Source organism: Odocoileus virginianus, chromosome 7 (assembly GCF_023699985.2).
Source record: "Odocoileus virginianus isolate 20LAN1187 ecotype Illinois chromosome 7, Ovbor_1.2, whole genome shotgun sequence".
Taxonomy (NCBI): Eukaryota; Metazoa; Chordata; class Mammalia; order Artiodactyla; family Cervidae; genus Odocoileus; species Odocoileus virginianus.
Window position 1 is genome coordinate 7,132,095 of NC_069680.1, and position 24,016 is coordinate 7,156,110.

General features: G+C 49.9%; 1 protein-coding gene and 1 pseudogene across 1 annotated transcript in view; one reads left to right on the top strand and one right to left on the bottom strand.

Annotated features, from left to right (window-relative positions):
- Nucleotides 1-1,380: 1,380 nt before the first annotated feature.
- Nucleotides 1,381-2,618, bottom strand: LOC110141348 (large ribosomal subunit protein eL6 pseudogene; annotated as a pseudogene).
- Nucleotides 2,619-3,109: 491 nt separating this feature from the next.
- The window catches only part of NEURL1 (neuralized E3 ubiquitin protein ligase 1), a 74,691-nt gene continuing 53,784 nt past the window's right edge, over nucleotides 3,110-24,016 (top strand). The window contains exon 1 of the mRNA XM_020900259.2: nucleotides 3,110-3,788. Within this exon, the coding sequence (XP_020755918.2) occupies nucleotides 3,704-3,788 (85 nt within the window). The 5' untranslated portion in view covers nucleotides 3,110-3,703. The remainder of the gene's footprint in view (nucleotides 3,789-24,016) is intronic.

The window sequence follows — 24,016 nt, forward strand, 5'->3', positions numbered from 1 at the left end:
CCGCCCCCATCCCTTCTGTGTCCCAGCCCATCCCCCTGAGGAAGGAAGGAGGGGACAAGCTTCCCCCCTGCTCCAGCCACTGTCGGTAAATCCTACCAAGGGCCTGCACTTCGCACACCCTCCAGAGGAACTAATCTCATCTATACAGAGTCTTCAGATTTATTCTGATGCCAGCAGCAGCCTAGAGTGACCTCATTACAGTAGGCTTCAGGGGGTAGATGAGTGTGTGAGAGTGTGGGTACTTGTGTAGAAGTGAGTGTATGAGAGAGAATAACAGTGTGTGTGCAAATGGATGAGTGTGCTGCCATTCAGAGCCCATGGATTTCTGATGCATGAGTCATCAGCTGGCGTGAGGCTCGGGGAGATACGCCCATAAAAAGACAGCACCCTTGACCTGCCATGTCCATTCTGCAGCTGGCTGGGCACGTGATCCTGGGCATCTGAGAGGCTGGGGGCAGAAGAGGGGGCTGTCTTTCCCTCCAGACCCCAGAGAGCAGCTGTCAAGGATATTTCTAGCTCGCCTGGAGTCCCAGACATTTAAGGATGTGACGCCTGCAATGGGGTGAGGGTGGAAGGGCAGGAGAGGGAAAAAAGGGATGGTTCAGAGTCTTTCCTCTCACGCCTCTTGGTGGAATTTGCCTGGGAGGCAGGGGGATTCGTCCATTTCACAAGCGGTGTTGGACAGTCTGTCATGTACCAGGCACTCTCTTGGAGACTGGTGACATCATGGTGAATGGAGTTGACCTGCTCACTCCACTCACCTTGGGGGGAGGTAGACCGTAAGCCAGGGGGGAAAGTCTACTTTCAAATTAATTCCATAAGATAACACAGAGTAATGGTATGGAGCATAACTGAGAGTGGTGGGGGTTCTCTGGCTGGGCTGGTCAGAGAAGGTCAGGAGGTGATACATGAACTGTGCCTGAATAATGAGGAGCTGTCATATGGAGACTCGAGGAAAGAACCACCCAGAAGAGGATGGATGAGATGCCTGAAGCCAGCCCGTGTCCTTGCTGGATTCTGGATCAGAGTTGTTGAAGCCAGTCAGGGAGCTAGAGGTGACAGAAAAGGAAGGCAGATTCTCTCTCCCAGCAGCACCTTGGCTCATCTTCTAGCCCTGACCAGACAGGGAGAAGGATAGTACTGTAAACTACATGGGAAAATAATCTGAAAAAGAATGGACATATGTATATGTATAACTGAGTCAGTTTGCTATACACTTGAAACTAACACAACATTGTAAATGAATTATACTAAAAAAAAAAAAAAAAAAAGACAAGGAGAAGATGCTCCCATGCCCAAGTAGGAGATGACTCCTTTTTTCCCTTCCTGCAGGTCCTAGTATCAGTGCTGAGCTTCAGGATGGATGAGTCATGTGAACAGGTGACTTGCTGAAGGCCCTTTCCTCCAGGAAGGTTTCTTTGACTGCTGCAAGCCACAGAGGCCCCCACCTCTTGGAACTGACAGAACCACTTAGCTCAGACTTGGTGGTTCTCTGACAGTTTGTTTCTGAGATTTGTCCCTGAGGCTTGGCCCTCCATCCAGTGTTCTAGGTCCAGTCTGTGTTCATCTAAAGGCTCCTAAAGCCTTTTTGTGTCCAGTAACTGAACAGCCTGGGGTTCTTGTTCTGAACCTTTGTTTCAGTGCCCCTTGGAGCTGACTGAGAACAAAAGGGTCAGGTGCTGGGTGGGATTCTTTTTTTTTTGAAATGGACAAGTTATTTAATTAGGATCTTTGTAAGAAGTTCAGAACACTATTTTGTGGGGATAAATTCCATTTGTGAGAGCAAACACAGAGCGCAGGTAGCCCTGGGGCTGAGGGACAGCTTTGATTCTTTGCAGAATTTGTGAGTCCACAGCTCTCTGATCAACCTTGCACTGCTCTGTGATCTTGTATTTCTCTCTGTGTCGAAGATCTCACCCTCCTGGTGTCTGGGTTTATGCAGCTTCTTCTTCTTGAAGTAAGCGTCAGTAAGATGTTCTGGGATTTTCACACCACTGATGTCGATTTTGGTGGAGGTGGCAATGACAAATTTCTGGTGTGTTCTACGCAGAGGAACTCAATTGAGGGACAGAGGCCCAGTCACAGGTAACAAGCCACTGCCCAGATGCTTCAGGAAAATGACCCTCTCTCCTCTGTGGTGCCCTGTGAGCATAATCAGAATAGTCCTGGGAGTGACGCCACTGGCATGCAGCTTTCCCACATGCTTACTGAAGGGTTTTCTGCCCTGACTCAACAGCTTCTGAGGCACGTCTTCAGTAGGGTAATACCTAGTTGTTTTGTGAAGTTTGACCACTCAGGTACCACCTTTCTTGTCACCACCAACTGGTTTTGTGACAGTAGCAAGAACCCGAACCTTCTATTTTTTTTCGACCTTTGATTTAGCTGCTGAGTACTGTCTCTTGTACAAGGCCTTCCTGGAGTACATAGCTGACCAGAATATCTGCCAATTCCTCTGACCAGGGCAGGGTTTCAGCTGCAGTGGGGCTTCCCCTTCTTAACCTTCTTCACCTTTTAAGCCTTGTCGCCAGCATCAGCCTTCTTGGTTTCAGGTTTTTTCTCCTTAGTATCTGGCTTCTCAGCATTTTCAACTGCCATCTTGCAAGATGGGAAAGAGTGGGATTCTTGATCTCACTTCATTTATTCAGTCATCCATCCACTTAAATATATATATATGTATATATGTATATATATATATATATATATATTTTTTTTTTTTTTCTGGAGCTTTTATTGTATGCCAGGCACTGTACCTGCTACTAGAGAAATCGGAAATGAGAGTTACTTCGTCCTGGGCCTGGTATCCAGGGAACTCGCCGTTCTTACTGTATGGTTTCTCTTGTTTTCAAGACCGAGCGCCACTGTTGATGAGGGGAATAAACCCAACCCTTGGAGCCCCAATCTCTGTCTGATATTTGACCCCTATCTGCTCCCCCACCAGGCCAAGAAAGGCTAGTGGCAGCCGGGAACGTCGCACGCCCGGCGCCACATCTGGCTGAGCGGGCGCGCGCGTGTCACTAAGACGCTCATTCACCGGCGCAGCTGTCACCATAACAACCGGAGCGAGGGAATCCTGGCGACGGCTGGGGGCGGGGGCGGCGGTCGCGCGGGGACCCGGCGGGGGCGGGAGCGCGGCGTCGGGGGCGGGGGGAGACCCACCACCGCGAGAGCGCCCAGCACACCCCGCGCTCCTCGGAGCCCCGCTCCATGTCGAGCCGCCGGCGGGAGGGCACCACGCACGTCGCCGCCTCGGTCGTCCCCGCGGGCGGGGACCCAGCCGGCCGCCGAGCCGCCGAGCCTCCGGGCAGGCCGAGCCGCTGAGCGCCCGAGAAGAGAGCCCTGACTCTATGGCCCCGGGGAAGCGTGCCGGAGCCACCAGCCGGAACCCGAGCGCCAGCGGGAGGAAGAGGGGAGCCCCGGGCGCCGCCGGTCCCGGCCCAGGGGCGCGCCCGCCGCGAAAAATGGCAGGCAGGTAGCCTGCTCGCGCGAGGAACCCCCGCGGCGGGCAGGACCCGCTAAGGACCGCGGAGCCCAGACACAGGGAGGAAAGGAGCGGCCCGCCCGCCCCCCGCCGCAGCCCCACCAGGGCCCTCCCCCGGCGGCGCGCGCGCCGGCGCGCGCACACACTTGCACACCGTACCTCCGCTCCTGCTGCCCAGCCTCGCCTGCCCCCTGCGAGAGCCGAACCCCACTGGGGCCGGATGCCATGGGTAACAACTTCTCCAGTATCCCCTCTCTGCCCCGAGGAAACCCGAGCCGGGCGCCGCGGGCCCACCCCCAAAACCTCAAAGGTAAGGCTCCGCCGGGGCCGGGCTCAGCTGGCGGACTGGGGTGCAGGTGGAGGGGCAGGGAGAGGTGGAGAGGTGTGGTTGGGGAGGCCGGACAGGTGCCACCTGTTGTGCGTCTTTGGAGGCGGGAGATGCACCTCTGGCCATTGGGGGTGCGCTGGAGGTGGGTGGCTGCGGGTGATGATGGCGAAAATCAGGAAGGATGGCGTCCCGTGGGGTCTACGCAGTTCTCCCAGCTACACCAGAAACGTCACTGGAGTCCCCTCAGGCCACGGTGCAAGGCGAGCGCTCCCGGTGAGGAAGGGCATTTGCCCGGTGGATGGGGAAGTGTGGCAAGATGCTCAGGCCGGTCAGCTGTGCTTCTCAAGAGAAGTACCACGGTCTCCTTTTTCATCTGCCCATGGCTGGAGAGGTGATGGCTGGAAGCACTAGTTGCCTTTCCGACTGGAGGGTCTTAAAAATACAGGGCCGAATAATAACAGCCTGGAAGAAGGGACCAGAGCTGGTGGCCTCTGGAGTCCTCTGCACCTTCTGACTTTTTGTATCCACTGAATCAGCTTGGTTTCTGGTTCCCCAAAGGCTAGGTGTCCAGTCAGAACTCTAGAAAGGATGAGCTGAGAGCCTTGAGACAAATCTCAAGGCCTTTGCCCTCTTAAATCCACTGACCTACTCAGCACCCTCAGGGAGGTGCCAGGCCCTGTTCTTAGCTTTACCTCTTCAGTGCGGTCTCTGACCTTTTGAAGACTCACCTGGGCCTTCCCAGGCCCTCAGAGCCCACTGATTCCCTTCAGAAAGCTCCTTTTCTATCATCCTGAAAACCAGCCAGCACTGACTGGGCATTCGGATGACTAAGACTTAGAAAGGGAAGCTCTTGGGCAAGTTTACAAAGAACTTTGACAAATACCTTTTCAGATGAGCAAGGAAACTGCTCTGCATAGTGCTCAGAGCTCGTCATACCCATTTCACAGTTGAGGAGAATCAATGCTAGTTTCAGGATCCCAAAGCCAGAGGGGCAGAGCTAGACTGTAGACCTGTATCTTCTGTCTTGGAATGCTACCCCCTCTTTTGCTGGACAGTCAACCTTCAGAACTGGGGGAGAGAAGAGACAGGACCACCATCCTGCAATTCTAACTCTGACACTTTCAAAACCACCTCTCACTCCCCTTGGGCACATCAATGGGTTTGTTGTGTCTTTCTGAAAATTAATATGGAGGCACATGTCAAACCCTTTAAAAATATCATTTTCATTGGCCTTGTGATTCTGCCTGCAGAATCGATCCTGAGGAAATGGACATGAAGGCAAATACTTGTACACGAGCCTAGGATGCTATGACAGTTTGCAGTAGAAAACAATCTTATGCCCTGTAATCATGGTGAATCCTCTTGGTGGAGTATTCAGTTTAGTTGCTCAATCGTGTCTGACTCTTTGCGACCCCATGGTGGAGTATTATGCAACGTTTAAAATAGTATTTTTGAAGAGCATTTGATCACTTGAGAAAATGCTCACAGCAGCATAATGACAGTTGTAAGAAGCAGTGGCAAAGCTGTATAAACTGTAGAGCCCAATTTTGTTAAAATGTTATGGATGCCCCTCCCTCATGGAAATCGAGGAACCTTGGAAAGAAAGTTTCCAAAAGGTTAACCATGGTTTCCTCTGGGTAATGAGATCATATTAGAGTTTTTCTTTTCTTTTTAATATTCTGCTCTTTTCTAAAGTTTCTACAATAAGCAAATATTAATTTTAATCATCAGAAATAAGCTGTAAGTATTGCGGGCAAGTATTATTTTTAATCATCAGAAATAAGCTGTAAGTATTGCATGTATGATGACTTTCTGAGCATTGAAAATGGATTCTAATGATAGTGGAACCTGTGTTTGTCATCCAGTTCAATGTTGTCTCTTACAAGGGGGAGAAATGAGGGGAAGGAAGAATGATTTGCCCATTTACTCAGTGGGTCAGTCAAGAGAAGGTGGCAAAGTCAGGCTGAGTCCTTCAATGGCAGGAGTTAGCTGGGGGCCAGTGAGCTGACTTGGTGCTGGAATGCACATCAATTACCCTGAGAAGGCTGTGTTCTATCCATGACTCTAGGGAAGCCCAGAGAAGGCTTCCATAATTGCACCCCTTTTAACCTACAGTTTGGGGTTGTAGGGATGTGAAGTCTCTGGGACTGGAGTCTTTGACAAGGGAGGGAGTGAGCAGGAGAGGGTCTGAGGCCCTCCTGTCTCCCTGCTCCCACCTTAGCCTCCTCTTCTGCCTGACTCCCCACCTGTCTGGCCTGAGAAAATCACCTTGTGCTGCCTCCCTGATTTATAGGGATCAGTTCTTATTCAGTGGGAGTAAATGGGGGAGAAATTCTCCCCACCCCAGCAGTCTCCCTCCCCTGTCCATTTCCCTTCTGGCTTGGTTTTCCAGGATCCATTCTCCCCTGTTCCTAACCACACACCTACAGGAGGGGCTGTGAGAATTTTGGTTTTGCTCCTTCTGAGCCTGAGATGAAGGATTAGAACATGCCATGAAGGCTGACTGTGGGTTCCTTCCATCCTTCATCTAGGGTCTCCTGATTCGGCTTCTCAGCCTGACTTTTCCCCATCCTAAGAGAACCATCAGTTGTATTCTGTGATTGTTTTAATGTTCACTCCAAGTTCCTTTCTAACTATATAAGCATTTACCTAGGGGTCTTCTCTGATACATCAATGGTCATCCAGAATTCCACCCCCATTTTATTGGTATGACGTTGATACTGGCTGTGATTCTAAGACTGTCCATCCCAAATTCTGCTTTGTACTCACCTAGAATTTCAACTCTGCTTCTCATCAGTGTCTATCCAGAAATTTACTGGGGTCAGGGATCTCTCGATTGTTTTTTCTCCTTCCATAATTGCCATCTATTGATTTCTCACCATTTTAATTAAAACAACTGGAAAGGACCTGGCATAATAGGGATCCTGGGACTCATTAGAGATCTAAGATTGGTCTGGCTGTCAGGCTGATATGAAATGAAGCTCTTCCATCACCTGTCAGTGGTAGACTTTGGTCTTCTTCCTGAGGATACCCTGACTCCACTGCTGGTGATTCACACTGGGGTCTGAACAGTGTTGGTCTAGGAGTGTCCAGGGGAGAGGTACAAGGTATAGATCCGGGATAAGGACCAACAGACAGTTATGAAGAGCTGGTTATGTGCCTGGGTCAGGGGTGAGGGCTTGTGACATCCCTGGACATTCACAGAGTGAAGATCTACTTGATAAGGTGGGGCTGAGGGAAGGGATGGCATCAAATACTTGTTTGGATTGTTGAAATCCCAGATATGCATGGGCAGAGGTCAGAAATGGGGAATCAGGGAAGAATTTGAGTTGGACATGGAAGGAACTGTAGAAATTGGATAGATGGCAAGGGCTGCAGTGGGAGTCCTAGATATGAACAGGAGGGTAGGGCAAGGGGTGTGCAGCAAAGGCTTGGGGCAAGATGAGTAAATGTGTGTAGATATTCTCAGTGATGGGCCCAGGGTGACTGGAGTAGGGGGTTCATGCTTCATGGAGACAGATACAGAGAACAGAGATCTTCGTCCTTCCCTATCTCTTTCTGAGTGCCTGCCTACTTGGTGCTTGGTACTGGGGGAAAGGTAACTAGGAAAGCCTTCAGGGAGGCTTTCCTCCAACTCAGTCCACAGAGGTCACCCATAGATGGGGATTGGAAAGTCCACCTCCCGTCATTCTTTTCTTTATTGTGGTAACATTCCCATAACATAAAATTCACCATTTTAACATTTTAAATTAAGTGGCATTTAGTACATTCACACTATTGTACAGCCACCCCTCTATGTAGTTCCAGAACATTTTCATCACCCCAGAAGGGAAGCCTGTGCCCATGAAGCAGTCACCCCTCATCACTCCCTCCTCTGAATCCCCAGCACCCACTAGTCTCCTTTCTGTCTTTATGCATTTGCCCACACTGGACATTTCCCTTAGATGGGCTCATAGTACATTTGTCCTTTTGTGTCTGGCTCCTTTCACTTAGCATAATGTTTTCAAGGTTCATCCATGTCGTAACGTGTACCTTCTTTCCTTTTTGTGGCTGAATAACATTCCATTGTGTAGACTTGCCACATTTTGCTTACGCACTTCCCAGCTAATGGCCATTTAGATTGTTCCACCTTTTGGTTATTGTGAATTTTGTGCTGTGAAGATTTGTGTTTAAGTTTTTGTTTGAACCCCTGTTTTCGGTTTTTTTGGGTCTGTACCACGGAGTGAGCCTTCCATCTTTTCAAAGCTGGTGCTTTTGAATTGGACATTTGACAAAGTCACTGGTTGTGACGGATGTAGGGGGATCATCCCCCTCCGGCTTTGGCTGGGGGTTGCACCCGCCAGACACCTGTTGTCTTCAGAGTCTCTTTTCTGTGGTGACTGAGGCTCCCGGCAGGCGGAGGAGCATCTAAGGTTGGCCAAAGAGCTTTGACTGTTTGAGGTGGACCAGAGTGAGCTATAGGAACTTGTCTGTTGGACTCTCAACCTCCTCACTGCTCTGGGGTGGGGTTGGGGGGTGCATTTGCCTAGGACAAGGTCCTAGCCGTTTTTCAGCCTTCACAGTCTTGCTGGTACTTCCCCCATCTGGGTCCCCAGCCCAGGTATTGCAGTAGCTGAGCCCTCTGCCTCTCATTCCTCCTTTGATGCTGCCAGAGGGATCCTCCTAAAAGTATTCCTTTCATCTTGCCCCTCTCCTATCAATAGTATTCAGGGTCATGACCCAGACTGCCATAATCGGAAATTCAAGGCCTCCATTCTTTGGCCAACCCACAGATATTCCCACAGCCCTTGTCTGGGCTCCTCACTTGGCTGTCATGACACTTGCAGGTTAGGTTAGCTCATCTGTCTGCCCCCGAGCCTTGCAGCAGACAGACTTGGCATGGTGAAGGGGTGGGAGCTGGCGGCCTCCTCTGCTATGCCAAGACTTCAGAGAGCTGAGTTGAGACAGCCCCCATGTTGAACCTGGAGCATCTGTCCTGCACACCCTGTTGGGCTTTTATTTAGTCTGACCTTTGAATCCTGTATTGTTAACCATAACAGTAACATTTGTAAGAGCCAGCATGTGTTGGGTGGTTACCACGTGCCTCCTTCCATGTGCTTCCTAGCGCCTAGTGCTTCCTAGCTCTTGAGGGGGGAGCTATCATTGTCACCATTTTATAGATGAGGAAAGAGAGGCTCAGAGAAGTTAAATAGCTAATCCCAGACTGCACAGTTTGTAACTGATGGAGCTGGGATACAAACCCACGTCTTTCTGACTTTAGAGTTCACTCTTGCGACCACTATACATTTTGCCACTGTAGAATTCACTCTTGGTGGGCCCTGTCTTCCACTGTATTAGAGAAACTGGAGAGCAGTCTTCTGGCCTCTGGACAGGGCCCCAGAAGAGGGAAAGAGAGTACCATGGGGTTCTTGATGCTCCTTTCCAGCCCCCGACCCCACCCCTTCCACCTCCTCTGCAGAGATTTTAGCCTTGTAGACCCATCAGCCAGTCATCGGACACTTTGAAGGGAACTTTCTGTTCCTTTCGGCCAGTGTTTCTCAAAGTGAGGTTTTTCTCCCGCCTGCATCAGCATCAGCTGAAAACACATCTTAAATGTAGGTTCCCAGCCCCCAGGCCAGACCAACTGTCTCAGAATACCTTGGTGATAGAGCCCCCAGACCTGCATATTTAACAGGAGCCCCAGGTCATTCTGATATACCTCAGAGTCTGAGAACTGTCAAGGCTGTGGGGCCTCAGAACAGACCCATTCTGGTATTCTTGGAGTTGGTGAAATCAGGCTTCCCAGAGGAGTGGAGCCGGAAGTTGGGTGGAGATTTGGAATGGACATTCACGGGCATCTTGGTGACAGCATGGAGGCAAAGGCACAGAAGCAGGAAAATACAAGGTGCTGGCAGAGACAATGAGCAGTCCTTCCCATCTGGGATGTGAGACCCACAGTGGGGAGATGAATGGGTCAATCTTTGAAGATAGACTGAGGCCAGATCTTACAGGGCCTCGGAGGCCAGAATGAGTTTGGGTTGATCCTGTCGGCAGTAGGAGCTATGGGTGGCTTTTGAATAGATGAATGTAGTGATTTCCTTTAAACTGCAGCATTAGCAGAGAAGGGGGGAGGAGCAAATGAGGCATGTTGAGCTGCTGGGAGGTTAATGGAGCTAAAGGGCTCTGTCGTAGGCCAAGCTGAAAGAGCTGGGTGGACAGCCAAGCTGACGGCCTCATCTAGGCTTCCCATGGGTGAATCTGGAAGTGTTTCTCACCAATGGCTATGGCCAGGAGGGCTCTTATTCATCAGAAGAAAAAAAGGATTTTTAAGAAGTGTGAGCCCTGATGCTTGGCACTATGCTGGGTGCATTCCTGCATGTTAATTCAGTAAGTGGAAAGTTAGGTATTATTATTCCCATTTTATAGGGGAGAAAACTGAGACTCATGTTTTCTAAGAGTGCTGTCCAGAATAGGAAATGGCAGAACTGGGATTTTTATCTAGGACACCAAAGTCCATGAGGGAGAAAATTAGCCTTGAGGGGAATTTCTGCATATTGGGACTTTCTTTTCCCTGAGCCTCTGGGATGACAAGCGTCTAGTACTAAGATGTGTACATTGAGGTCCAGGCATTGGCTCTAAATCAGAGCCAAAGATGGTGGTGGTCTGGGCACTACCAGGGCAATAACAGAGGAGGAAGAGGCGGGAGGAAGGAGGACAGGAGCGGGGCACTGCCCAGGGCATGCTAGGGCTGCTTCCACCTGGGTGCGCCAGCTGCCTGGGCCCATTTCCTGTTGGCCTGTGACTCTCTCACTCCTGGTCCTGCATACCCAGGGGCTGGAAGCCGGGGGGCTGCTCCTCACTGAGCTGGTTGCTTTGGCAACCCTGGGCAGGATGCGAGTGGTCTCCTTGGTAACGCCTGGGAAAGCTGCCTGCAGGGCTGGAGGGAAGTGGACTGGCCAGTGGTCAGGCTGGGTGGCACAGGCAGAGCTGGGCCAGGCCGCTGAGACTCCAGGCCAGTGGGGAGGGTCTGGCGCATGGCAACCTGTTGGCCATTCCCCAGCAAGCCAGAGTCCAGAGCCCTGGGGGCCTGGAGGTCTACCTGGTGAGACCAGAGGCACTAATGGGCCAGCCCAGGAAGTGGGAGGAGATGGTGGTGAGGGCAGGAAGTGAGGAGAATATGGCTTCTGGATGACAGATCCAGCTACAGGGTTTATTAAAAGATGTTTATCAGAGGTCATTACGTGGATCCTGCTGCTTTAGGAAATGAGCAGGTGCTGATGTCTGTGGGGCAGGGTGGAGAGAGAAGCCAGGCTCGGAGAAGAGGAAGAGTCACCGGAAGGCAGGTGGGAGGCTTTGGCTTTCTCTCCTCTCCAGCTGCAGGTCTGGGGGTAGGCAGGGCTCTGCGCTGGACTCTGGAACTGAAGTTCTCCCAGGGTGAGAGTTGGGGTTCTAAGGATACTCTGATGGGAAGGGCTCATTCTGTTGTTTAAGAAACACAGACTAAGCATCAGTGATGAGGCAGCTGTTCTCCTAGGCTTGAGGATATGGTAGAACACAAGAAGATGAGGGCTCGCTGCCATGGAGCTCCCCTTCCAGTCCGGGAGTTAGCTCAGAACAAGAGCGGCAAATGAACAAATGAATCAGACTATGATAGCAATTACTCACATGTTATGTGCCAGAGACTCTGCTAAGATGTTTACACCTATTATCCCCTTTAACGTTTAAAACAGCCATGTGAAGTAAGTCTGATTATTATCCCCACTTATAGATGCGTAGATGGGATTTCCTGGTGGCTCAGACAATAAAGAATCCCCCTGCAATGCAGGAGACCTGGGTTCGAGCCCTGGGTTGGGAAGATCCCCTGGAGGAGGGCATGGCAACCCACTCTAGTATTCTTGCCTGGAGAATCCTCAAGGACAGAGGAGCCTGGCAGGCTACAGTCCATGGACTCGCAAAGAGTCTAACACAACTGAGCGACTAAGCACAGCACATAGATGCATAAACTGAGGCTCAGAAAGGTTAAGTAACTTGCCTAAGCTCACATGGCTGGTATGAGGTGGAAGTGGGATTCTAGCCAAGATCTCTCTGACTTTAGCCCTACAACTCTAAAAAAAAAAAACACCCCACAGCTTTTCATTTAGAACAGTTTTAGATTTACAGAATTATTGCAAAATAGTAGAGTTTGCACATAGTCCATGTCCAGTTTCCTTCATTATGGGACATTTGTGACATTAATGAACCAATATTGAAAATGGTTCTTCACTGATGTCTATACTTTACTCTGATTTCTTCAGTTTTCCCCCACGTTCTTTTTCTGTACCAGGCTCCCATCCAAGATGCCACATTATATTTTTAGCTACAACATTTTATATATACAGTTGTGTTTTCTTAGGCTCCTCTTGGTTGTGACAGTTTCTCATATGTTTCTTGTTTTGGATGACCTTGACAATTTTGAGGAGTGTTGGTTAGACATTTTGTGGACTGTCCTTTCACTGGGCTTTGTCTGATATTCTCATGATTAGACTATGGTTATAGGTTTTGGAGAGAAAGACCATAGCAGTGAGGTCCCATTTTAGTTGCATCATATGAACAGTACATGACTCGTCACTGTGGCTGTGGACCTTGATCACGGGCTGAGGTGGAGCTCGTCGGGCTTCTCCACTGTGAAGCTGCAGGCATGGTTTTCTCTCCTCCATCTTGCACTCTTTGAAAGGATGTCATGTGTGCAGCCCACACTAGAGGCGGAGAGTTGTGCTCTACCCCTGGAGGCCGGGGCGCTACTTTAACTGTTCTGTCAACTCTTTAGTTTCTTGCCTTTGTTGTTCAGTTGCTCGGTCGTGTCCAGCTCTTTGCGACCCCATGGACTGCAGCACGCCAGGCTTCCATGTCCTTCACCCTCTCTTAGTTTCTTACACAAACACTAATATTTGGATAAGGACTGTGAAAGAGAAGACTGGGAACTTGGGGGAACGTGACCTGGTCTTGGGGGTCTGGGTAGTGAAATGAGCAGGGAAGTGATCTGAAAAAGAGTAGGGGTTGGCTTTGTGTTCCTGGGGGCAGCAGGGCTGCTCCTGCCATGTTGAGTGTGGAACTGTTCATTTAGCATCCCTGACCCCTGCCCGTTAAATGTCACTGGTCACCTGTGTCATTAAAAAAAACAACTCCCCAATATTTTAAAAAGCACCCCAGTGGGGGAGCTCCCTGGTGGTTCATTGGTTAGGACCCTGTGCTCTCACTGCCGAGAGCCTGAGTTCAGTCCCTGGTCAGGGGACTGAAATCCCACAAGCTGTGAGGGGTGGCAAAAAATAAAAAAGCAATCCCGAGGAGATAGTACCATCCCAGTTGAGAATACCGAGCTGGGTGTTGGGGAGGGTGGGTGCAGAGAAGGGTGCTCCTGGAAGGGGTCTGACACAAGTGCGTGTTGAGGACAGAGCTGGCTCTGAGTATGTGTGTGCTAAGTCACTTCAGTTGTGTCCCACTCTTTGCTACCCTAGGGGCTATAGCCTCTGTCCTTGGGATCCTCCAGGCAAAAACACTGGAGTGGGTTGCCATGCCCTCCTCCAGGGAATTGTCCCGGCCCAGGGATCGAACCTGGGTCTCCTGCACTGCAGGTGGATCCTTTACGGCTGAACCACTGAGGAGGGCTGAGTCCTGGCTGGCGTCATCCCAGCCCTCCAGGCCATGGAACTTCCGGCGGAAAATCACTGAACGGCCGCTCCCTTACCTCTCTACCTGTGGACGCAAAGGCTGTCTGGGCGGGGGTGGGGCAGCAGGAGGAGAGAGAACCCTTTTGGGATGATGGAGAGGGGAGGGAAGTGTGTCTACTGGCTTTTCCAGATGGCCTTCTTTGCCTCTCTTGCCCCGTCATGCCATGCTGGCTGCTCCGGAGGTTAGGGTGGGGGCAGGTAAGGGAGAACATTGCCAGGGAGGGTGCTGTCCTTCGATGAGTGTGGTGGCACTTCCACACGCTCCTGGCTTTCATCTTCGTCTTTCCCCTTGGCTGACCCCCGGCCTCTGCCTGGCACCTACTGAAAGGCCGACCTTCTCCAGGGAATGGGGCTGTGTGCGTGTCTAGGTGGGGGCATCCAGGTACCCTTGAGAGCGAGGAGAGGAGACACTTTGCCCTTATCAGAGTTGAATGCAACTGTGAGGATGCTCCAGCTGATTCATTTTGTGTGCTGGCGCCCTCTGTGCTAGGCCTGGTGCTGGACGTGGAGAATAGGGAGGGGAGCACTGGATGTCGTCTCTGCCCTTGAGATGCCCGTGGCCTATGAATCGCTCATCCAATTCAGACAGCAGTGGCAGAAGGGGCCTGGAGCCCTTCTTCTCTGTGGTTGCTTTGCTTTCCTTTCCTTTTTAAACCCTGATCTTACCAGCAAATGTCCTTCGAATACATTCTCCCTGAAGCTGGTCAGGTATGTGCATGGGGCTGGTGGAAGAGGCGTGGCCACTGACTTCTAACATCAGAACCCAAGTAGACCCTAGAGGTCATTACGTCTTAGCTCCTTTCTTAGCCCAGGTCTAGAGTTCTCAGCCCCGAAGAGAGGATGTGACTTGTCCAAGGTCAGACACCTGGATGGACCAGGTGCTAATGAGGTCTTAAGGCTCTGACCTTGCTGGATGACCTCTTCTGGATGGCAGAAGTTAATTACAGAGGGACACCTGAGGGGGCCGAATGCTTGTGGCAACTGTGATGTGTACCATCCTGAGGGCAGCTATTGAAAGGGCTTTAAACAGAAGAGGGGCTTCCCAGGTGGCACTACAGTGAAGAATCCCCCTGCCAATGCAGGAGACGCAAGAGACTCAGGTTCGATCTCTGGGTGGGAAAGATCCCCTGGAGTAGGAAATGGCAACCTGCTCCAGTATCCTTGCCTGGAAAATTCCACAGACAGAGGAGCTACAGTCCGTGGGATCACAAAGAGTCAGACACGACAGAGCAGCTGAGCACACACCATGCAGAAGAGTGACAAGATCTCGTAGATTCCGTGGAAGGCTCGAGGGCCAGAGAGGGGCAGAGGAGGGCCAGGCTGGAGTCTCCTGCTCCTCCAGGAGGGGAGAGGTGTGGCTTCTCCCTGGGCAGGGCTGTGAGCAGCCAGGCAAGCAGACCGATTCGGGAGATACTTTAGAAGGTCGACTTGAATATTTGGAGAGGTGCCACCTGTATGGATATGTGTTGGAGGATTCTGACCTCTGGGGCAGTGATCAGTGAGGCATCCAGGTGGCTCGGCTTGGAAGAGCTTGGCTATACATGGGGAGGGGGCATCTTTGGAAGTCAGGGGTGCGCATGCTGATGTTTGAGTTTTCCCTTGCAAACTGTGTCCCACCCAAGGCCTTGAGACCTTAGAACCAAGAGGAGAGAGCGGGGCAGAGCTGGCTCTGAGCTCTTGGCTCTATCCCTACTCCCTGGGACATCATCAATAGTTAATGTCCCCTCTGCCTGTCACAGGTGGCTCCCAGGTGGGCGGAGGCGGGCCCTGGCACCTGTGCTGTGACGTGCCTCTGGCTTCTCCCGGGGCCTTCAGTCCCAGCCTGGCCAGGCTTTCTCAGGTGGCTCCTCACCCTCTGTGGGGGCCCGTTCCCCCAGCACACACACACAAACCATAAAAGGTGGCCATAAATCAGCCCAGACAGGCCAAGGCTGTTCTTGTTTTCCCAGGATTGAGATCAAAGCCCCAGACCCTCACCCTGGGGCTCAGTACTTATTAAATTATTAAACTGTCAAGGGAAGGGAAAGCACGAAGGTCTGGATGGATGGCCACAGAGTAAGAGAGAATGCGGAAAAATGGCTGAGAAATGAGGCAGAAGGTGGGAAAGGGGAAGAGAGGAGAAAAAAAAGCTCTTTGTCTCTGCCCTGAGCTTGGAGACTTCACAGGGCTGTGAACCTTGCATTTGAACAGCCTCAAACCATTCCTTCCTACTTTTTCCTCTGATTTCTCATTGGGGTCCCATGACCAGAATACACAGGAGAAACTGAGGTGCAGATTGTCACAGGATTATCAAGTCTACTTTTTTTTTAATATTTAATATTTATTTATTTGGCTATGTCGTTCACATGCGGAATCTTTTATTGTGGCACGCGGGCTTCAGAGTGCATAGGCTTGGTGATTGCAGCATATGGGCTTAGTTGCCCTGAAGCATATGGGGTCTTAGTTCCTTGACTAGGGTTCGAACCTGCATCCTCTACTATTAGAAGGCGGATTCCTAACCATTGGACCACCAGAGAAGTCCCCCAAATCTTTACTTCTGAGTCCTGTTCAAGCCTCTTTCTGGGCCTCTTCATAGGTCCAGAATCAACATTAGGTTAATATCCATTTTCAACGCTGGCTCTCAGGCTAGACTGGAGTTCACGAAGAACCTCATCCTGACCCTAGCAGGACCAGCAAGGACCTCTTCCTGCCTGGAGACCCGGACTCTCCTTTAGATTCCAGGTACAAAGACGGAGCTCGGACCCAATAGGGTGCCTGTCCCTGATGGAGGCAACAGATTCTATCCTTGACCCCTGACTCCTCTCGTTTGAAGGAAACAGCAGCCCCCTCTCCCAACCCTGTTTTGTTGTAGTATAATTGGCAAATAAAACTGGGATACACTTAGAGTGTATAATGTGGTGATTAGGTATATGTATATATTATGAAATCATTCCTGCAATCAGGTTAATTAACACATCCATCTTCTCACATAGTTACTTTTTTTGGTTGTTTGGTAAGACTGTTAAGATCTACTCTTAGCAAATTTCAAGTATACAAGTATTAGGAACCATAGTCACCATGCTGTACCTTAGGTACTCAGAACTTACCTTGAAACTGAAGTTTGTATTTTTAACCAACATTTCCATTTACTCTACCTTCCAGCCCTTGGCAACCACTATTATACTCCATATTTCTTTTAATTCAACCCCTCCTTTTTTAGATCCTCATATGAGTGATATTCAGTTCAGTTCAGTCACTCAGTCGTGTCCAACTCTTTGCGACCCTGTGAATCGCAGCACGCCAGGCCTCCCTGTTCATCACCAACTCCCAGAGTTTACTCAAACTCATGTCCATCGAGTTGGTGATGCCATCCAGCCATCTCATCCTCTGTCATCCCCTTCTCCTCCTGCCCTCAATCCCTCCCAGCATCAGGGTCTTTTCCAGTGAGTATATTATATGTTATTTATTTTTCTTTATCTTTTCTGTGGCTTACTTCACTTAGTATTAGGCTCTCCATGTTCATCCATGTTGCCCTAAATGGCAAGATTTCTTTCTTTCTAGGGCTGAATAATATTCCATTTATACACATGAAAACAGACATATCTGTGTATACATATGTATACACTATATTTTCTTTATCCATTCATCCATCAATAGATACTTTGGTTGTCACCATATCTTGGCTATCATGGATAATGTGGCAGTGACCTTGGATGTATAAATTATCCCCTCAAGAAAGTGATTTCATTTCCTTTGGATATATACTCAGAAGTGGGACTGCTGGGTCATATGGTCGTCTACTTTTAATTTTTTGAGAAACCTCTTCACTGTTTTCCAAAATGACTGTGCCCAGTTTACACCACCAACAGTATTCAAGGGCTCCCTTTTCTCCACATCCTCATCAATATTTGTTTTCTCTTGTCTTTTTAATAATAGACATCCTAACAGGTGTGAGGTGTTATCTCATTGTGCGTTTTTAAAATTATTTATTTTTGGCTCTGCTGGGTCTTTGTTGATGTGTGGCCTAATTGTGGCGAGTGGGGGCTCCTCTCTAGTTGTGGTGTGTGGGCTTCTCACTGTGGGGGTCTCTCATTGCAGAGCGTGGGTTCTAGGGCGCATGGGTTTCAGTAGTTGTGGCTCCCAGGCTCTAGAGCACAGGCGCAATAGTTGTGGCCCACGGGCTTAGTTGCTGCATGGCATAGTGGATCTTCCTGGATCAGGGATCAAACCCATGTCTGCTGCATTGGCAGGAGATTCTTTACCACATTCTGTTCCTCATCGTGGTTCTAATTTGCATTTCCCTCATGATTAGTGATATTGAGCACATTATCATGTACCTGCTGGCCATTTGTATGTTTTCTTTGGAAAAATGACTATTCGGGTCCCTTGCCTATTTTTCAATCAAGTTAGTATTATTATTATTTTTGCTATTGCGGTGTAAGAGTTTCTTGTATATTTTTGGAAATTAGCCCCTTATCAGATATATAGCTTGCAAATATTTTCTCCCATTCCATAGAGTGCTTTTTCATTTTGTTTATTTTTTTTACCTTGCATGCAAAACCTTTTTAATTTGAGGTTGTCTCACTTGTTTATTTTTTCTTTTGTTGCCTCTGCTTTGAGTATCAACCCCCAAAATCATTGCCAAGATCAGTATCAAGGAGCTTAACTCTTATGTTTTCTTCCAGTATTTTCATGATTTTAGGTCTTACATTTAGCTCTTTAATTCATTTTGAGTTGATTTTTGTACCTGTTATGAGATGGGGGTCCATTTAATTTTTTTGCATGTGGATATCCAGTGTTCCTAGCACCTTTTATTGAAGAAACTATCCTTTCCCCATTGTATATCCTTGGCACCTTTGTTGAAAATTAGTGGACAATGTTTGTATGGGTTTATTTCTATGCTCTCTATCCTGTTCCATTGATCTATATGTTTGTTTTTTATGTTAGCAGCATATTGTTTTGATAGTTATAGCTTTGTAGTTTAATTTGCAATTTGTCTTAGAAAAATTGTCTTAAAAAGAAAAAAAGAAAGGAAGTGTGATGCCTCCGTTCTTCTTGCTCAAGATTGCTTTAGCAGTTCTCCAGATTAGCCACAAAACAAGTCTTACCGTATTGAAGAAGATCGGAATTTTATTGAGTATCTTTTCTGACCATAATGATATGAAACTAGAAATCAATTATAGGAGGAAAATGAGAAAATTCACTAATATGGTTAACAAACATTCTCCTGAACAGTCCAAAGGGAAATTTAAAAAATCTCAAGACAAGTGAAAATGGAAACATGGCAAACCAATGGAATGTTACGAGATGCAGCACAAGCAGTTCTAACCGGGAAGTTTATAGTGATAAATACTCACATTAAGAAAAAAAATAATGATTTCAAATAAATAACCTAATTTTATACCTCAGGGAATTAGAAAAAGAAAAATTAAGCCCAAAGTTAGTAGCAGGAAGGAATTAAATGAAATAAAGACTTAGAATGACAGTAGAAAAGATCAACAAAACTGTTTTGTTTTTAAACAGATAAGCAAAATGGACACGTCTTTAGCTAGACTAAGAAAAAAGAAAGAAGACTCAAATAAATAAAATCATTAATGAAAGAGGAGATATTGTAATGGATACCACATAAACCCAAAGAATTGTAGGGCGCTTTCCTCTTATATTTTCATCTACTGTGAACAGTTATATACCAACAAGTTGGATAACCTAGAAGAAATGAATTAATTCCTAGAAACATGCAACTTACCAAGACTGAATCATAATGAAAGAAATCTAAACAAACCAAGAATGAATAAGGAAAACCCTCTTTTGGCGGCGCAAAGAACCTAGCCAGTGCCTAAGAGATGCATGGGGCTTTCTGCTCTCCTGAGCCAGGCTTGGCAGATCCTCTGGGGCTGAGGAGACAAGCTAGACATCCAGACCCTGGTGTGGAACCAAGAGGATGGAGGAAGTGGTGGGATGAGGCTGTGAGTAACCAGGATGGAGCTTTCTGCATCAGAGTGCAGCCTTCCTGGAAATGGGGGTTTCCACTGCGTGAGAGTCCTCTGGTTCTCCTACTACAAAATGTGAAAGAAAGTGTTTTAGGGAGTTTGGGTTCCCCTTATCTGGCCCCCAAGTTGAGGCAGTGTTAAGGAAACAAAATATAAGAAGAGCCTGGACTGGTTTTGAGAACAGAATTTCCCAAAATTCAGGGCTTGTTCTGAAGGTGGTGGGGCTTTGCTGTCTGGTGCTAAGGGTTGATTCCCAGGGTACACTGCAGGTTCTATCTGGGGGTGGTGAGGCTGCAATATCTGAAGACAGGATTTGGGGTAGGTGTTGGTGCATCTGTTTGGGGGGTCTGAGTTCCATGCTGGGATGAGGATTTTATCCCTAGGAGGAGTTTTCACTTCAGGGTCCAGGATTCATGATTGCAGTTGAACATCGAGTCTTGGGGCCAAGAGTTCATTTGGGAGCTCCATATTCTAGGACTGGGTTGAGGTTCCCGTCTTAGGCTTGGGGACTGATTATCAGACGCGAGGTCTTGTGCTCTGGGAGAGAAGGAAGAACTAGAACCCACTTCTTCCAGGGAAGACTTTCTGGGATCATAAGCAGAGGAATGAACCAATACACTGATGATCAGGAAGCTGGATTCCAGCCCTTGCCTGGATATGAGACCAAGAATAAATCACTTATAAGCTCGAGGTCTCTGGCTGAAAGCTTGGCCAGGCAGTGGTGTTGACTCACAAAGCACCATCCAAGCTTGCTTGATCCTCCCAAAATGACACTAATGGTGGGCTCCATAGGCACCGACAGCCATTGCTTGGTGAGTCAAATCCGTGATGACAGTACTCAAGCCGCCCTGGGCACTGTCAGCTTGGTCCAATTAGTGCCAATCAGATCTTAACTTGTGCTGAGGGGCCCCCGGGGAGAGGGAGCACACATGGAGTGAGATATGTTAAAAATCTGGGTCCCGGGGCTTGGAGTGTGGCTCTGGCAGGCGGGGGCAGGGCTGGGCTGGGCCCACAGCTTCTCTCCCTATGGGCCAGCTCCTGCCCAGACTGACTGGTGGGGGAGACATGATGTCACTGTGATCAGGGGCCTTACTCCCTCTCGTGTGCTTTGCAGGGCAGCTGGGAGGCAGAGAGTCACTGCTGGTGACCTCCTAGCACCCCCGTCCACCCCCACTGCAGGTGGACTTTCTGGTCTTAGAGGTTCTCTTCTTTTTTGTTCAAAGGGGGGCCAGCCCTGAATGGTGCAGAGCAGGGCACCTGGGGTCAGCAGGGAGCTTCCAGCTTGGGGCAGTTTCTCTAATGTTCCAGAAGAACTTCTCCATTGGGAAGGAACCCTTTCTTGTGGCCCAGGAAACTCAGGAAACCTGAGAAGACGGGAGAGTTTTCTCTACCACCAGGTCTGTCTTGGGGATGTAGGGATGGCTCTGTCTGGGTCTGCAGGGACCCTCCAGCCTCACTCTCTGGGCCTGGAAGGCCGAGAGGCCTGGGGGTCCCTCTGGGCTGTGGAATCACAACCTGCACATTGAAATCTGGTGCTGTCCAGCAGGTCTCTGAGGTTCCCCTGGGGCATCTGGGGGCACCTAGGCCAGTGGTCACACCTCAGATGTGAGGAGGGAGGAGAGGGAGACAGGGTGGTTGCAGCCCATGCTCTGGAATTGGACTTTGTCTTTGCTGCCTGAGCCACCTGAGGCCACACGCTTATTCTCCACACCCCAGCTCTTGATTGGAGGTAAAGCTATACTAGCAATGCACAATAAATACTGGCTCTTGTTGCCATCATTAGGCTTAACTGCTGGGTCTTGGCTTAGACATCACTTCCACCAGGAAGCCTTCTCAGACCACTCTGGCTAGGTCAGACGGCCTCGGCGCCCTCTCTCAGTGCTGCCCTGTGTTTCCCTCGTAAGACTGATCGCACTGGCCATCAGGGCCTGTTTATTCTTAGTTTCTTTTACTGCCCGGCTTGCTCACTACCGTATCACTGCCACCAATGCCTGGCTCACACAGTGGGCACTCGATGGATATATATTTTAAAAAATGTTTATGTATTTATTTGGGCTTCCCTGGTAACTCAGCTGGTAAAGAATCTGCCTGCAATGCAGGAGACCTCAGTTTGATTCCCGGGTTGGGAGGATCCTCTGGAGAAGGGACGGGCTGCCCACTCCAGTATTCTTTTGCTTCCGTGGTGGCTCAGATAGTAAGGAATCCACCTGCAGTGTGGGAGACCTGGGTTCGACCCTGGGTTGGGAAGATCCCCTGGAGGAGGGCATGGCAACCCACTCTAGTATTCTTGCCTGGATAATTCCCACAGATAGAGGAGCCTGGTGGGCTACAGTCCATGGGGTCACATACAGTCCATGGGGTCACAAAGAGTCAGACACGACTCAGCACAGCACATGTATTTATTTGGCTGTACTGCGTCTTAGTTGTGGCACATGGGGTCTTCAATCTTCGTTGTAGCAGGCGAGTTCTTTTAGTTGCAGCATGTGGGATCTAGTTCCCTGACCAGGGTTTGAACCCTGGATCCCCTGCATTGGGAGCGTGGAGATTTAGCCACTGGGCCACCAGGGAAGCCCCGAAAGATACTTTGAAATGAATGCAAGGATGGACTGATTCTCGGGAATTCAAACTTTTCTTCTATGGGCTCTTCAGGGCTGCTACAGCCTCACTTTCTTTTCTTTGTTGAAACGACGTTTCTGCACACCAGGCCCTGGGGCAAGAGAAGGGGAGAGCAATATGGAAATGATGGTTTGTGTGTTCATTCCCTGATGGCACAGGTGTTCTTTGGGTGCCTCCTGGGTGCAAGGCCTGGTGCTAGCCTGGGAACAGACATGGTCCTGCCCTCATAGAGCTTATGGTGCTGATCACTGCGGCTGAGGCAGAGCACAGGAGAGGAGGGTAGTCAGTTAGGCTGAGTGGGGTCTGGGAGGGTTTCCAGGAGGAGTGCCTTGCTTTGAGGAATGGTGGGAAGTGTGGATAAAGACAGCTAGCTCTCGGGTGGTGGGCAGGTAGCAGATGGAGCAGACAGAGCCACCTGTGTTTGGGCAATAAAGCCAAGCTGGCCAAAGATGGTATGTTCAGTGTCCTTGACTGTCAGGTTGAAGGAGGATTCAGAAGCTGTGGGTACCACCAGCTCTGCTCTCCATAGACCAAAGACCTTGAGCAGTACTTGTCACTCCCTGAGTGCTGGTTCTAAGATGGAAACTGTGATGCCTGCCAGCCTCCGGGGTTGTTAGACTGCAATGTCAAACACTTTGTGAAAGGAGCTGACCCAGGAACGGACGGATTGAGGGGCAGGCCCTGCCCAGTTAGGTAAAAGGCCTGTGGATCTGGAGGGAGCCAGTGGGAAAATAGGAAGGCAGGCCTGGCCTCAGCCTTCTCTGTTTTGTAAATAATTAAATTCTTATCTCAGGTTTGTGGTGTCCACACTGTGGGAGGCAGGTGGGGCAGCTGGGAGCAGGTGGCTAAATTATCCGGGAAGTGGAGGCCCACCCCATCTCCTGGCCTCCTGGTCGTGGCAGGTGGGGTGGGGGTAAGGAGGATCCTCCCAGGGTCTTCTGGTGGCTGGCTGCATCAGTCCTCCTCTGCATTTCCTTTTCTCTCTCCCCTTCTCCATGTTCGATCGTCTGGCCCCCCTCTCCATGATCCCACCACTGCAGACACAAAGGGCCTCGTTCCCCCTCCACCCCAGCCCCTCGGTGCTGCTCCCCCAGTGCCTGCCCCGCATCACGGCCTGTGGAAACCCTTCTCCTCCCTAGAGCCCCTCCTCAGACACCCCCACCTCTAGCAGGCCGGCACCCCCAAGTCTGCCAAGCCTGTCAGGGGGCCTTAAGGGGAGCACCGACCTCTCCCTCACCCCATGATCCAGAGACAAACAGTCATTTTTTTTTTCATTTTTAGTGCTTAATACTGAGACTGTGAAGGTCTGTTTAGTCTTGTCCAGCTAACATAAACCAGCCGGAACTGGGCCGTGGCTGGGAACTGTGTTCTCAGTTCCCTTATTTGGAATGAAATTCACTGTTTTTTACTGGGAGGCAGTGGGGCTTTGGGGAGGCCCCGCTGCACCCCCTCCCCAGGGTGTGGCCTGAGTGGCCCTGCCAAAGGTCACTGGGCCCAGAACTTGGCCCTAGGATGCTATCCACTTTTGGTGCTTTAGGGATGGAGGGGTTTGGGGTCATAGTGTCCATTCCTGGCCTTTTACAGGGAGAAACTGAGGCTTGTATAGGAGAGGGTACCAACTCAGAGTCACAGGGCAGATCAAAGCAGAGGAGATCTGGAACGCAGGGCTCCTGGTTCCCCAGCTCTCAGGTCTCTGCTCCTCCAGGGTGCCTTGAGTCTAGGAGCTGGTGGGGCAGGTCTCCATGGTGGGGTGGGGGCTGATGAATCTGCCTGGAAGTGGCCTGAGATCTGGGACTCTCCCCAGCCTTCTGGGGAAGCAGGTAAGCAAAGAGGCAGGGGCAGGGAAGAAAGGAAGTGGTTGGTAGGAGGAAGGGGAGAGGTGGCCAAGGGTCCAGGAGATCTGGGTGCTGGCCTCGACTCTGCTGCTCCCACCTGTCCT